We start from the raw sequence: 17322 nt of genomic DNA, 5'->3' as shown, positions 1-17322 counted from the left end.
TTGAGTTTCAAAAAAGTCACAATTAATATGTAGATAAATTTGTATTGAAAGAAGATAAGGACAAATATTTTGGGACAATTTTTTTTTTCCAAAATGGATCTATAAATTGAGACGGAGGGAGTATCATTCAAAAAGTGAAACTTTCCGAATGTTATGCACTCGTGCAAAATAATTGTTCTCGCCTGAATTATCGCCTATCGAGACATATAATATACTCGTGGTTATATAAATTGGATCGAAACTAATCTAATGTTCAGAATTTATCAGGGATTTTTAGTCAAATCAAATTGTGATTGATAAATTAATTTCCCACATCTTAAAAAACAATATTTTTAATAAATAGAATATTTTTAAGCCACTCATACTACGAAATAATTTCCTTTATTCTTCATTCTTTGCAAACCAATTTGATGCAAGTATACATACAAAGATCATATCTATACATACATACACAGATCACATCTAGACATATAAATATGCATATATAATCTTCTCTCTCCTCTCTGATTCTGCGCCAGTTTTGTGAAAAACCAAGCCCAATCTCATCCAATCTCCAATGCTCAGATTCTTCCCCCACTCACTTCTCCTCTTCTAATCTCTCCTCTCTCCCCAATCTCTCCCAAAAAAAAAACCAGTCATGAAACGAGACCATCCCCATCCCCATCCCCTCCCTCATCCCCAGCCCAACCAGCCCAGCTTCTCCGATTGCCCCGGCGGCAGCAGCTCCACCATCACAGACAACATCTACTCCCCCGGAAAGTCCAAAATGCCCTGGAACGATTGCGAGCAAGATGCCGGAGTCGATGAGCTTCTAGCTGTTCTCGGCTACAAAGTCAAGTCCTCTGACATGATTGATGTTGCTGAGAAGCTCCAGCATCTTGAAGAAGCCATGGGGCAAGCTCATCAGGAAGGGATCACTCAGCTCGGGTCCGACACGGTTCATTACAATCCCTCAGATCTGTCGTCCTGGCTCGAGTCAATGATCGGTGAACTCAATCCACCGGAAATCGGAACTCAGAGTAGCATCATTTTCGATGACTCCGTCTCTGATTACGACCTCAAGGCCATTCCCGGGAAAGCCGTGTTTACAAACCAGAATCAGAATCAGCCGGTTTGCAAGAAACAAAAGACTGTTGCATTACCGGCTGTTTCGAGCCCCTGGCCGGTCTCGAGTGTCGAAACCCAGCCTGTACAGGTCCTGGTGGACTCGCAAGAGAATGGTGTGAGGCTAGTGCATACCCTCATGGCCTGTGCCGAGGCTGTACAGGGAAATAATTTGAAATTGGCTGAGGCTTTGGTTAAACAGATTGGGTTTCTAGCCGTGTCTCAAATTGGGGCCATGAGAAAAGTGGCTACTTATTTCGCTGAGGCCTTGGCGAGGCGAATTTATAGATTGTACCCACAGAACTCACAGGATTCGGCTTTCACTGATATGTTACAGATGCATTTTTACGAGACGTGTCCGTATTTGAAGTTCGCTCACTTCACTGCTAATCAGGCGATTCTCGAGGCTTTCGCTGATAAGAAGATGGTTCATGTGATTGATTTCAGTATGAAGCAAGGGATGCAATGGCCGGCTTTGATGCAAGCGTTGGCCTTAAGGCCTAGCGGTCCTCCGAGTTTTCGGTTAACCGGGATTGGACCGCCGAGTCATGATGGAACCGATCATTTACAGGAAGTGGGGTGGAAATTGGCTCAGTTTGCGGAAACTATTCATGTTAAGTTTGAGTATAGAGGGTTTGTGGCGAATACTCTGTCGGATCTTGATGCTTCTATGCTTGATCTTAGGGAGGGCGAGACGGTGGCTGTGAATTCGGTTTTTGAGCTGCATCAACTTCTGGCTCGGCCGGGTGGAATTGAGAAGGTGATGTCTGCTGTGGCGGATATGAAGCCCGAGATTGTCACGGTTGTGGAGCAAGAAGCTAATCACAACGGGCCGGTTTTCCTGGACCGGTTTACTGAATCGTTGCATTATTACTCGACACTGTTTGATTCGTTGGAGAGCTGTGGTAACAATGTTAGCGGTGTTGATGGTGCTGAGATCGTTAGTAATCAAGACAAGGTCATGTCCGAGGTGTTCCTAGGAAGGCAGATCTGTAATATTGTGGCTTGCGAAGGAGTTGACCGAGTCGAGAGACACGAGCCGCTAACTCAGTGGACGGATCGGTTCAACTCAGCCGGGTTCGAGCCGGTTCATCTCGGGTCAAATGCGTTCAAACAAGCTAGTATGTTGTTAGCCCTGTTTGCTGGTGGGGATGGGTACAGGGTGGAGGAGCATGAAGGTTGTTTGATGTTGGGGTGGCATACAAGGCCTCTAATCACCACCTCGGCCTGGAAACTCAGTGGTTGACTCAGTGAGTAGCGAGTCGAGATTGATTCCGAGTGAGTTGGTGCCAACTCAGGGCCAGCCAAACACGCCCTACCTAGACAGAGTGCACTGTGTGATGATAAGCAACTGGGTGACCCAGTGAGAAAGAGATATGTTATGATGTGAGACAGAACACTGTTATGTTTGTGTGGTTCTGCTTTTGTACCTTTTGTTTTTACCAAACTTATTTTGCTATGCTTGTATCTACGTGTAACTTTTCTTAATAATAGCATCAACTTTCTTCAAGTTCCCATTAGTTGTTTAATTAATTGCAAGTACGATATAAATAATTTGATATTATGTGGAAGTGCATATACAAAAAGTAAGACTGTTTCTTCTAAAGCAAATTGATAATGAGGGATTTGTGTATTGAAAATTGAAATTTTTGTCTATAGGAGATTCTTCATAAACTTATTGAAATCATGTGTATGATAATTTATGAATTTATTTGTATTTAATATTTATTCATTTTTGACATAATTTTCTTCGTTAGTCGATGGACAATGAATAAAAACAGTTTGTTGATGGGGTTAATTTGGTTGTTGGCCTGGATTATTGGAGTATATAATAGTAGTGTGTACGGCTTTATTTAGTCGATAAACAAATACGATGGATGACGATGAAAAAGGACATTTGAAAGTAACAATGAAGGACTTGTATAATTGTGCAACATCTTGACCTGGCATGTTACGCCTACTGCAGTCTGCAGGGATTGAGTGCAACGCCACAAAAAATTGTTCGAGTCTTTAGCTTAACTTAGCATAAAAGTCCGTGCGAGGCACGGATCTCTAGTTTATATCGTGTTTTAAATAACTAGTTGAAAAGCCGCGCGTTGCGGCGGGCTATAAAAATTATATTAAATAATTTAATATTAATATTTGTAGAATGCAATAATTTTATGGTTGTTCATAAAAAATATATTAATGATTCAAAATTAATATTTGTAGGATAAAATAAATTTTACATTATAAAAATCTTGATGTAATACCAATACTAATATATAAAATTGCAAAATTGGACTATAATTCATGGTGAAAAAATGAAAATAAATTTCTACACGTAATTAACAATTTAAAGCATGACGAATCTTAATTTTATTTGTGTTTTTTTAATCATGTTCTTACATGGTCACCTTCCTCCAATTCTTTTGGATTGATTGTGCACAAAAACATCTAACTTAAATTCGTGAGACAGTGTCTATAATTACCCTTGCTTGTAACAACCATTGTTTTATAATACTGTATAAACAATCTTCACTTAAAAGTTGCACTTAAAAGTTGCTTGAACGGAGCAAACAGATAATGCATGAATAATATTCTCCTCTATACAAAGTAAATTATATAAAAATTAACAACAAACATGTCCGATTAACAAAACAAATATTATAAAAGAATAACCAGCAAACACATGTTTAATTTATTGATATCATCCATCAGCTGCGGGTTTCTACGTAAAAAAATAAATATATATATTGATATCATCCATCAATATCATGTCAAGACTATATTCTTCTCCCATGTTGTATACTGGTCTATAACTAACTTTGCTTGCAACAATTTTTATTTTTTTAATACCGAATAAACAGCCTTCACTTATCGTTGTAGAAAAACGACACCACCGAATTAGAAATCGAGCAAGAGAACTATTGCTAGAGAGGTAGGACTGTGGTATTGAGAAAGAGAGGAGATTGTGTTTAGATAATCCAAAACCCTACAACCTATACCCCAGGTTGTGTTTAGATAATCGAAAACCCTACAACCTATAGGGGTATTTATAGGTGCAGAGAGACTTGTGTGCTACTCTTTCCCATAATTAAATAATTTGAAACAAAATCAGATTAAAACTTTCAAATTACTATATTCCATAAATAATCTGAAACAAAATCAGATTAAAACTTTCAAGTTACTATATTCCATAAATAATCTGAAACAAAATCAGATTCCGAAACTTGCTTCTAATATATCCGAAACTAAAAAAGGTAGTTCTAATTTTTGATATTTTTCATCCAAAAATTCCAGAAAATTAGAAAAATCGAACGGAGCGATGTGAGAGGCGCCACCTACACGCCCCTCGCTTAGTTACTATATTCCATAAATAATCTGAAACAAAATCAGATTCCGAAACTTGCTTCTAATATATCCGAAACTAAAAAAGGTAGTTCTAATTTTTGATATTTTTCATCCAAAAATTCCAGAAAATTAGAAAAATTGATATTTTTCATCCAAAAATTCCAGAAAATTAGAAAAATCGAACGGAGCGATGTGAGAGGCGCCACCTACACGCCCCTCGCTTCTCCTTTATATAAGTATATTGATATTGATGATTTTTTTTTTGACAAAATAAGCAAATATGAAAATGTTATATTTGCAACCTAATAGCATTAATAATAATAATTATAATAATAATAAGTACTATATTTTTTTAAAAATTATGTTTCAAAAACTACTACTGAATTCATTTCTTATATTTAAACTCGTGAGGATATAGAGGTCATCATCATATTATCTACAGGTTCAAATTTACATTCGACATGAATACTGAAATTTTTAGATTTTAAATATATTATTCCTCAATTAAAAGTATTTGTAATTTATTATTGAAAATTATTAAATTATTTAACCTAATATAACATGATTTTGGTGAAAACTTGTTTTTGATATGCTAACTACGATATCCTAAATCGTCGTTAGAAGAAGATGTGTGGCGTGCATTGTTTTACATTTATTTCTTTTTTTTGAGCGTAGATTTGGTGTCATAGTTAAGTGACACATGATGGGCAGATCATCAACAGAGTCTTTTTTAGTATATGTTGCACACATTCTGCATAAATAGAAATTTTAACAAATAAAAAGACCAATACCTTATTTTATTATAAAAGTATAATTTCAACTAATAACCCTATAACTGTGCCCAAAAAAATTCTGACATCTTTAATGTGGTTTAACCTTTTAATTTTCATATCAACATAAATTACTTTAATGTCTTATATTTTTATTGTTAATTAGAAATATTAGAAGATTATTACTTTGATACAATCTGTTGTAATATCGGCTTGTTAAATTTTAATTTTTTATAATTAGTTTTCTAAGCTTGATGATTAAGACTTTTAATGATTTTTCATGTAATTGTGATAAACCAGATCTCAAACAACGATTTCCTCAAATTTGAAATAGCAAAAACAGAGGAGAATTAAGTCACACCTCATGAAGTTCACAAAAACATAATATATTTAGCTCAAGTAGTTGTGTGTTTATTTTTTTAGCTTTGTGCAAACTTAAATTTTTAAATATTTTGATACTCGTATTTCTTAGGGGTGAGCAGTGTAGCACATCATACTCAATTGTTAAAGACTAATTCAAATATTCGATATCCAATATTCTGGATTACGAAAAAAAAATTCTTGATCTAGTTCCGTTTAATCAGATATCAGTTTTCACCGTATCGCGTCAGATTATCAGGTTCAAAATTAATTATATTTTTTTAGATTAATTTCTAAATGATTAATTAATTTAATTTTAGTTTGAATCATTTTATTTAACTGGTATGTTATATATTGATCGACGGCATATTAAAAATTATAGTTTTAAGACTTTAATATGTATAGCTTATTTCTCTTTGTTATTTTATTTTAACCAGGTAATTTTTTTTTGAAAACAAATCAAGTAAAATTTATAACTCAATTCTTTTTAGTAAGTCTCGTAAATGCTTTTTATTATTATTTGATTGAATTTTGATTAATAATATAGAATTTCCATAAAATCAACTTTATATCACAAGTTATAATATTTTAAATTCATATATCATTAAAATTACATCATTTAGATATATATTCTAACACCAAATTTGATGTTTTTGACATTATTCTTATATCTACAATCTTTTAAAATAGATTTAGTTACACGTCCAATTCTGAATTCATAAGTTTAAAATAAAAAATATTCTAAATAATAATATTCTTTTAGTTACCTTATTTAGTGTTCTCCAAAATATTGTAATCTCTTTATAAATCACCTTTTATAATAAATTTTTTTTAATATGACATAGTACATGTTGAAAACCCATGAACTTTTTGTTTCAGAGATGCTCACTGAAATCTTAGTTTTTGAGCTTATTTCTCACATTCATTACTTAAAATTTCTATAATATTGTATTGGTACTCGTTTAAACTATTAAGTTAGATTTGAAATTTTTTTTTAAAATAAGCTATATTTGAATATGTTCATTTTTATTCGGATATGAATTATATCTATTTTTAGAAAGTGGAATCATGATTCGAATCCTATTATTCAAATTCTTTTTCAATTTTAAATTTATTTATGTAAATAATTAGTTTTTTGATATTAATCTATCATTTAAACAATATACGAGACTTAGCTGAAATAATAATTTATCTTAAATAAAATAAGATATTGAAAAGAATATAAATACCACAGTTTTAATGTATGTGGTTAATGCTTTAGGATAACATCTTGATTGCTTGTGTAGCTCAAGTGGTTTAAGTTGTGCACAAGAATTAGAGAGGTCTTGGGTTTAATTCTTGCCAAAAACAATTTTTTTATATAAATGAGGAGAAGGTAGGTTCGGAGTTAGGCTCGAGTTCGGAGTCAGGTAATTTATTTGCTCAGGAGGGAGGCTTAGCACGAAGCTGTTGTGCTATTATATATATAAGTAGATAAGTAGATTCAAATCGATCATAAGTCATAGCAGCAAATTAATAACATAAAATGGCACATGAAATCCAGCTGCCATGTGATTTGAACCTCAGGCCAGACTAATCATACTTAGAGGGGTATACTTAAAAGGAAGTATTTTTATTTATAATAAAAAAGTGAACTAAAAGTGAGAAAATAAATTAAGATTTATAAGTAATTAAACTGTTTCGCAAAGAAGTAAAAGTTTTGAAACAAAACTAGGGTTCCCGGTTTCTTATAAATGATTCTGATTTTTTACACAAACACGTCAAGAAAAGTACAAACCGACTTCTTATTAAAAAAAACACATAAATACGATTGTCCAAACATGCACTTACGTGACCTGTGATTTGCTGCAGAAAATCTATAGACCAGAAATATGATTTGCTATAGAAGTCTGATCAAGCTTATGCTACTAGTGCATAGGTATTCAACAAAAATAAAATGGTATTATATCATCACTTAAAAAATTCAATTTTACCACAAATGCTCCACAAGATCATTTTAAAGCTTAATATGTGCACTTTCATCTCTAATCCGATGATGAAATTCCATGAACTCCTTCATTGTATTTGCGTGTTCACTCGAAATTTGAATTAATGGTGTTTCATCATACGTTTCATAATCATAATCTATATCTTGCATATCTATTCCATCTTCGATAATCATACTATGTACTATTATACAAGCGAACATGATGTGCTTAAATGTCTCAATATCCCAAAATCGAGCAAGTCCAAGCACATAGCAAATCATGCTTGAAGAACTTTGAAAGCTCGTTCAACATCTTTTCTAGCCAACTCTTGCATTTGAGCAAAATGTTTTCTTTTATTCCCTTGACGATCACAAATAGTCTTCACAAAAGTTGCATAAAGAGGATATATTTCATCAGCGAAGTGGTATCTCTATTGTATGTGTGGCCATCAATAGTGTATTTAATTTCGGGTGCTCGACCTTCTGAGGATATATTTCATCAGCGAAGTGGTATCCCTATTGTATGTGTGGCCATCAATAGTGTATTTAATTTCGGGTGCTCGACCTTCTGCCCATTCAGTTAATAGATCGATCCAAAACGGTGATATAATTTAGTGACGGGTAACTCAAAATAAGCATGCCACAATCATAAATCACATGAAATTGGCTTATGATATTTATTTATCATGCAATGCCGTTGGACAATTCTTCCACTTCAAATGCATAAAATCAATGCCAAGTATTTTTAAAATGATTTTATTTTGTATTATTTAAATATTATAATTTTTTATTTATATTATAGATTTAATATTTGATTTTTTTTAATCATGCATCATTTTAAAATTCGCCTAATGCTCCCGAATTTCTTGAACCACGCTGTTATAATCACAAATGCATATGAAGATATCTCCCAGATTTATATGAAATAATATAAATAACATGAATTTCTTTTGAAACAGAAGGTATATTTGAAAAAGACATTTCATTATCATATTGCGTATCCCCGCAAATATATATTGTGACCGGTCCCTATTTCAAGGTAATGTATAAGCAGGCCGGCCGGCAGGTTGATTTTAGTGCGTCAATAAAATTATTTTAATTGTCACGTCAGTACGTAACAACCAACTTCCAATCACATAATTAGTTTGCCATTTTATTGGCGTCTGATTGTAGAAAGTAATATTTTATGCCTATTTTCTGCATTACTGAAGATGGAAGTGGAAATAGAATGCGATGCAACCTCTGTCGTAACTAAATTTTTAAAAATAGTTTGACATTGCTCTTACATATATAAATTGCATAATATCCTCCCATTTTTTTAAAAAAATCGCTTTTCAATTTTTACATAAAGCTGTAATAGATTTCACTATCAAATCTCATACCATTTTTTTTTATATTATAACTCAAAATCGGCAAATACTAAAAGAATTACCAAATATTTATCTGATTTTCACAACATTTTTTTATCAGCATTTTTCGTAACATCATAGCAATTTTAACCGCCTAAGTCTATTTCACTTGAAACAAACATGCATATTTTATTTATTTTTTTTTTATAAAAGAGAATCAATTCATTAATCAAAAGCCATACGGCATCTACAAATATAATCGAAATTGGACAGACGCAGAATTATATCGCTGTTGAATCCTTCCTTCTTGAAGAGGCAACTAAGCGATTTGAAGATGATTTGAATGTATATACTCGTTTTCACCTGATTAGTTTTCACCCGATTGGTCTTCACCTGATTAGCTTTCACCTGAATGTTCTGAACAATCGATCGTAGATGCGATTCCATAATAACCTTTAAACCTGAATCAAATCCATGAAAATCATGCCGATCTATAACCTCGGTCATGAAGAACATCATAACACACCAAAATAAAAACCAATTCTCACAAAAAGGAGAGACTAACAAAATCCAAATAAATTGAGAACTATTGAAAGGAAAACAAGATTTGAAACAAGAAACACAAAAAAAAAAAAAGAAATCGGGACTTTCCACCGGTGAAAATCGATGGAAGCCTTCTCAAAAATCTTTAATAAAATCATTAAACTCATGAATTTCACATACAAACATGCATATTGAAATGTGATTATATATTATTTTTTCAAATATAATAAATCTGTCATAATATAAACTTATATTTATTTTGAAATCAATATATAAACCTATGCTAAAAACTAGTTATTTTATGCTCCGTGTCCCGCTATATGCCTATATCGTCTATCCGGGAAGTGAGTGGTCACATATTTAAAATTCTTATAAATTCTAGTTTTAAAAGTTTTATTAGTTTTTTTATTTAGTATAATTGTTAAATAGTTATAGTAAAGGATAATTAAAAAATAAGTTATTAAATTATGTTTCATATACACTTTGTGCCAATTATTAAAAAGAACAGTAAAGAAAATCAGAGAATCGGAGTGAGTAATTTTGAACAAAAAAATGAAAAATTATATCAAAATAAAAATATCATGCCATATCCATAGGACCATACATAATAATAATCCTCATGTCCCATCAACTTTACGTTTCTGTCAAATTAAGAGGACTGGTCACTAATTAAAGTAATTAAAGGGAAGGCTAATTTTAGTTAATAATTATACTTCCATCCAATTGAAACACTCTAAAAATAGGGACTGGGCCTTCTTTTAACCAAAATTCTGAACAAATATACTTTAAACTTCACCCTACACTTAATGGCAAATGCACACATAACTAATCATTGTAGTTTATAGCTGTTAGTTTGGTTTAAGCACTCTCTTAATGCATGATTAGTGTCTACTTAGTGATTATTATTATTTCCCACATCACTTTCTAGTAGTTTGATTTGAGCTTGGTTTGATAATGCAAGAAAAGGGGTTTAAGCTTTTTCAGCTGCCTCAGCTTTCCAATCTTTCACAATCACTTTGTAGGCCAAGAGTGCAAGTGCCTGTCTTTTCACAATTATTTTATTATTTCATTTTTGTTTATTTTTTTGATTTTCACATTCAATAATAAACTAGACAACCAGTGAGACGAAAACAAGAATACGAATCTTTAAGAAATTTGTCAAATAATTTCAACAAGATCGGTCCAAAATTGAATAAAATCATGATAGAAAGAGCCGTAAATTGTAAATTAGGTTATAGACTTCAAACAAAGAGAGAAAATTGCGTGAAATTTTTAGAACACCGTATTTAACAGAAACAATTTACTTTCGAAGCGAAAATCAGAACTCCTTGAACTTTAAACAAGAAAATAGAAATGTAGAAACTATAATTATGACAAATTAAATAATTATGTTTGTCTTCAGACATAATTATGCAGAAACTCAAAATCCATGAATTTCTTTCACCATGTTTCTTCGTTTTCAATTGGTATAGATTCGGATTTTTGAGAGGCGTCCTTGTATAAATAAGACAGATAGCGTATTGCATTGGTCAAGGTTCAGTTTCTTAATTTACACAAGATTTATGGGACTCAATTAATTCCTTGGTGAAGATACAGATAAAGGTTCTGAGAAAGAGCGTTAATGAGTTGCGAGTATTTGTATGGGGCATCAATTAAAGACATCCGAAAATATGAAAAACACAACTGCGTGATTACCGTTTCCCACACCAATGATTGCGTCTTTTGATAACCGTTTTCTTCCCGCTAATGATCGCTCCTTCTACAATTAAGTCTTGTGTGAATAATACCACGGGCTAAGGTACTGTACCGAACTCACACACTATCTTGTATATTGTGCACTAAGTCGGGTGGTTTTCACGGAAACAACCTCCTTACAAATAAGGGCATGGTTGCGTACATCTTACCCAACTCCGACCCTGTTTTAAGCGGGATATACTGGGTATGTTTGTTTTGGTTTTGTTTGTCTTCAATTGATTAAGTTAAATTAATCAAAATTTGGTCATTTATTATAAATAATATAAAATCAATACTATATAAAAAAAATCATTTTATTAAAAAGTATCTATGATTTAATTTAAAATCTATTTTTCAAAATTTCAATTTATGAAATAATGGATTTCATTTCCGTTAAATTTTAACTATTTTAAATATTGGTATTAGACACGGGGATATTTGACATAACTTAAAAAAGTGCTTATTACTTATAACCGAGAATTTAATTATAAATGAAAAATAATTTTTATTTTAAGTGTTTGGATAATTTTTTTTGTTGTTTACAACTTATTGAAAATAAAAGATATTAGGAGCCATTTGAAAACATGTATTTCATTTCAAATGATAGGTATATAATTTTTAGTTTTTATTTATATTTTCTTTAAGTATTCGAATTAAACCCGAATTTGACCCGAACCGAAACCCGATGGATCAAATTTGGATCTTCATTTTAGATACCCGGACCCGAACCGACACGAAATATAATGGATCGGGTCTGGATCTCATAAACCCGACCCGACCCGTTGCCATCTGTCATGAGCTTTGTATGAGTGGGCTTCCTTAATTTTGATAGGAAATAATTTATAAGTTAGAATCTGAGAAATTTAATACAAGTTTTTTTGGTGATTTATTTTTTATTTTTAAAATTTGGATTTACAAAAATGTATGAGACTACTTTAAAAAATAATTCATAATATTTTATTATAATATTAATAAATATTACTCCCTCCGTCACATTTTGGTTGTCACGTTTGGTATTGTGCCGGTTAAATTGATCAAATTTTGACTAAAATTTCTTAATATTTTATCAATTGAAAAAATAAAAAAAATATGTCACCGGAAGCAACTTTTAATCTACTTTAAGATGTGATTTTCATTTTTTTTAAAATAATAAAAGAATGACTTATAATCTTTGATCAAAACTTAGTCAATTTGACCAATAAAAATAGAAATGTGCCAACTAAAATGAGACAAAAGAAGTATATCCGATAACGATAAGTTATAAATACCAAAAAAATATTAATACACATAAACTAAAAGTTAATTTTCCCTTACAATTATTTTCTCAATTGTCATATATAAATAATAAGTTCCTCTTTCGAGTTAATCCAATTATTTTCTCAATTGTCATATATAAATTATAAGTTCCTCTTTCGAGTTAATCCAAACGTTCCAATAACGTCCGGCACTTTCTTTTACCTCTCGGATTGACTTTATTACATTTAAGATTGCTTTGATCATATAATAAAAATGATTCATCTATGTGAGAGAATTTGTCCTACAATTAATAGAAATCTTTCAAAGTAAAATTAATACTAGCTATTAAATGATTTAAAACACGTGCAATGTCAAAGAATATATATAATAATACAGGAGTTAACTGATACTCCCTCCGTCCCAGCAGGAAGCTTACGTTCACTGTTTGCACGCATTTTGAGGCTCTTATAAAGTATAGTTCAATGACATTTTTTTAAATTATTTTTTTTTTGAATAAAAGTTTAAACGTCAAACTTTTTTTCAGGATTTTTAAAAAAAAAAAACATATTATAGAACTATATTTTATAAGAGTCTCAAAATGCGTGTCGAAAAGTAACGTAAAGAACCTGATGGGACGGAGGGAGTATATGATCTTATCCAAAGCATATTTTCTATCCTAAGTAGACTTTCCTTTCGAGTTTCCCCAAAGATAGCTAGCGAAAAAAATAGGAAAGAGAGCGAGGGGGAAGACGTGAAGTTCTTAGAAACATGCCATGATGATTTGACGGAATTTACAAGTCATGGACTTGGAGGAAGCCAAGTCAAAGTGAATTGTGGACAAACTGTTTAAGAATAGTGCAGGTGGAAAATTTTAAGAAAATGGTGTGGGTAGATAAACGAGAAAATGCACACTTGTGCATGTATATGCATGTTTTGGTCAAAGCGGCGGTGTTGATAGGGAGATTTTAAGTGCGTGCGTGCGGGGAATATACGAGATGGAGATTTAAAGATTGGAGAATGGTGGGTGAATTTATCCTGCGGAAGTTTTTGCATGGTCATATTATTTTATGCATTTCACTTTAATTGACTTTATTATGCATGTAAGTTAAGTCTTTGCATGGTGATATGCATTGATCCCGCTTGATTTCTTTTTCTTTGTTTTTTTTAAAAATATGTAAATAATTTATAAATCTTTTTCCCGCAAATAAGTGCTTGTCGTTGAAAGATAAATACTATTATATTTAGAAAACATATAAACATAGCATTTTTTAAAGATAGGTTTATGTTTTAAGGAAAAAAAGCTGAAGCCAAACAAGTTTTATCTAAGCTCATTTGGTAACATTTGAATTCAAAGTTAATATATTGTAAAGAAAATTAGTGGACTTTTTAAAAATTGGTGTGTTATATATAGACTAGCAATATTCGTGTATATTTATGTTTTGTGTATTTGGTGAATAGATATGAACACGACACAAATTTAAGTTATGTATACAAATTTTTAATAGGAACATGACCCGACACGATTAAAAAAGACACGATACAAATTATAATAAACGAAATATTTTTATGTACTCCGTATACTCTAAACTTAAACCGTACGAAATGGAAATCGATAAAACAAAATATACACAGAATAACATGAAACTGATAACAAATTAGTACACAGAAATTTTAAATTTTACAAAAGTTGTTCAAATTTTGGCTTAAGCATAAGCCAAAGATAGATAAATTGTATTTATTTATAAAATAAATATTATAAATATTGAAAAACTAAACTTTGAATTATATTGTAAAAAATTTATTTATCTATCTATTTCACGCGTAACGTGTCGTGTCGTGTCGTGTCGTGTCGTGTCGTGTCATGTCGTGTATCCGAGAGATAAATAATAAGAGCAAGTCCAAGAGTGTCTTAGTTGATACCCTAAATATATTATAAAATATCATGTTCTAGTATTTTGAGCATCTCCAATGGTGCTCCTAAATCATTCCCTAAACAATAATATAAAATGTGGCTCTTAGTGAGTTAGTACATTGAATAATGTGTGAGCTCCAATGCTACTCTCTATAGTTGCTCTTAACTCATATTTTATTATTATTTGGGAGAAAAGTTGGAGAGAGAAGTGAATAGAAATAGAAGGAAGTCATTATTTTATTCAAAGAAAATAAGTTAGGAGCATCTAGATGCTCTTTAAGAGCATCTCCAATGGTGCTCTTAACTCACTCTTTAAAATATAATATAATATTTGGCTCCTAATGAGTTAAGACATTGAAAAAGATTTCAACTCCAATGCTCCTCTTTATACTTGCTCCTTATTCATATTTTATTCATATAAATGAGAGAGAAAAGTAAAAAGAGAAGATTGTTGGAGATAAAGTTGGAGGGAAATCAATATTATATTCATGAAAAAGAAGTTAAGAGCTCTTACATGCTCTTTAAAAGAGAGGAGAGATGATGAGCTCCTAAATTTTTAAAGAGCATCTAGGAGCTCATTGGAGCACTAAATTTTGATTTGCTCTTTAAATTTTGATTTAAGAGCTTGTTTAGAGAGCCCATTGGAGATGCTCTAAAAGAAAGGAGAGAGAGGAAGCTCTTAAATTTTTAAAGAGCTATTAGGAGCCCATTGGAGCTCTAATTTTTCATATCCTCCTAAATTTTAGAGTTAAGAGCTTGTTTGAGGAGCCCACTGGAGTGCTCTTAGGACATACTTTAGTAGCTTGAACTCCAACAATGTGCCTTATTCTTACAAGATGTTTAATATTTTATCATTAAACACTCTTTTTCATCATTAAAGCATAATATAAAAATAGAGAGAGAAAGTGAGTGTTGATGAAAATTTATAATAAAATATGGGATAGGGCAAGGAGAGACGTGCCTCAAAAATAGGGGTTGAGGATGTTTTCCTAGTGATATAAGGCATCACTAGGATATTGTTGGAGCAACTTTTTCCATCAAATGCCTAAATAATAACTTGGGACATGATATAGGGTATGTGTTCGACTTGCTCTAAATCAACACTACATCTCAGTCGTATATTTCGTGTGTTTTATGTAAATTTGCTTGGCGTGTTTTTATGTAAAAAATTGTCCGGTCTAGTTATAAACAAAAATGTAAGTTTTAATTTTTTGTAAAAATTAAAAATGCTTCTTTTCAAAAGTACGATTACTCAGTTTTACCCAGTAGCATCTTTTAGATAAAAATTACTTTCATAAAGGATGTTTTTAGTATTTGTCTAATAAATTTTCATTTCTTTAACAAAAATTTTCCTGTTATACGCACGAGGCAAAGTAATCTGAGAAAAGAAAAGAAAAGGCTAGGCGAAATAAAAAGTATTGCCAACATATATACAAGAAAAATATGTTAGGTAAAATAGGCTTTTTTTTAATATAAGATCGTGTGAGTAAGCTGCGTGGCTGTGACAATTATTTCTCTTCGTGGCACTCTAATCAGTTGACATCCCATTTTTTTTCGTAGAAATATACATACTCAGAGTCCAATCATTTTTATATATTTTTTATATTATTTGATATTTATTTTAAAATTTTTAAAAATTATAATTTAATAATTTATGTTTTAAATTTTATTTTATATAAAATTTTAAATTTAAATTTGTATTTAAAATTTTTGTAAAAGTAATTTTTAAATTATATTTTGTAAGAAATTTAAAATATGTCCAATATCACAAAGGCAGTAGTTGTTTTGTTCAATTTGAGCGGCCCATCAGTGTGCATAATTTAGTTGAGTATATAGTGTTTGGGCTGCACCATCTGAAGGGCACCCTAAACTCAGAATTGAACTTAAATAACGTTACTTTGACAACATCCGTGTGTGTAAGGAGAGCTTATGTAACACTGTATCAGGACCGCTAGATCTATATTTTAAAGGTTCGGATTCAATCTTATTTTTTAATGAATCAGCTATAAATATCTGTGGAACGGGAGTTCGTCTTTACGCGGATAATATTCGCGGAAAGAAACTTTTCCGGTCCGCGGATATTAATAACGGATCCATTAAAAAATAAGATTGAATATGAGCCCTTAAAATATAGATCCAACAACCCCGTACATTTAAATAAATCTATGCACCGTTGTCAGGAAACAAAAGACCCAAAATATAAATATGAAACTTGCGTTAATCTTTTCTTCAGTAACATGTGTGTTTCTGACCAAGAAGACCCTACCCAGTAGTTAACTGACCAACTTAAGAATACATGTTCTCACTCTGTACTGCCAAATCTTGCACATGGCAAGTTGCCAACCCTCATTTTTCATGTTTCAATAGCGTTTACTCCACTGCAAAGGCCAAACAGATTGTTTTGTAAACATTGTATGCACATTGATGCTCTGTGATTCAACATACCAGCTTAAAATAAGCCAGTCTCAGCCTATCTTGATCAATACTTTGTGTCATATACACCTTGCTTCATATACTTAATACATGAATCAATCAGAGTCAATCATAGATATCTCTCTACCAATATTCCCCGCCGTTCACAAATCTATCATATCATAATTCATACCTTATCTTTTCACTTAACAGAACTCAAGGATTTCATATCAAATCCTCCAACTTGAAAAACTGAGAGGACATTTGGATCATGAGTGTGAATAAGAATCGAAAATGAAGAGCACGTGAATGAGTAATATGAGAACGAGTATCTAAAAAAAACGTAAAGAATGATTTACCCTACATGTGAGGTTGGAGTTTTCATTCTATGTCACAAAAATCCAAACACCAACACATGAATTTGAGATTTCAATTCCCATCAACCGGGCTCGTTAACTATGAACCAAACGGCTCCTAATTCGATCCCATCATCCCCCTGATCAGCATGAACATGGACTGTATGTAGTGAACTACAGAATCAGTTGCCACCAAAAGCCAACAATGACAGGAATCACAGGATTAAAACAAACATTAAGAACTGGA

At 31.7% G+C, this 17322-nt stretch overlaps 1 protein-coding gene across 1 annotated transcript; it reads left to right on the top strand.

Moving 5' to 3' along the window:
• The first annotated feature begins 405 nt into the window (after nucleotides 1-405).
• Nucleotides 406-2614, top strand: LOC108202727 (DELLA protein GAI1). Its single transcript, XM_017371253.2, has one exon. It carries the CDS (start codon nucleotides 638-640, stop codon nucleotides 2348-2350), a length of 1713 nt encoding a protein of 570 aa, XP_017226742.1. The 5' UTR covers nucleotides 406-637; the 3' UTR covers nucleotides 2351-2614.
• The last annotated feature ends 14708 nt before the right edge of the window (nucleotides 2615-17322 follow it).

This window comes from Daucus carota, chromosome 9 (genome assembly GCF_001625215.2).
Source record: "Daucus carota subsp. sativus chromosome 9, DH1 v3.0, whole genome shotgun sequence".
Lineage (NCBI taxonomy): Eukaryota > Viridiplantae > Streptophyta > Magnoliopsida > Apiales > Apiaceae > Daucus > Daucus carota.
This window is presented reverse-complemented; position numbering and strand designations above follow the sequence as displayed.

What these genes read in the sequence shown, in the direction of transcription:
- LOC108202727 (XM_017371253.2), top strand. Translation starts at nt 638, where the DNA reads ATGAAACGAGACCATCCCCATCCCCATCCCCTCCCTCATCCCCAGCCC.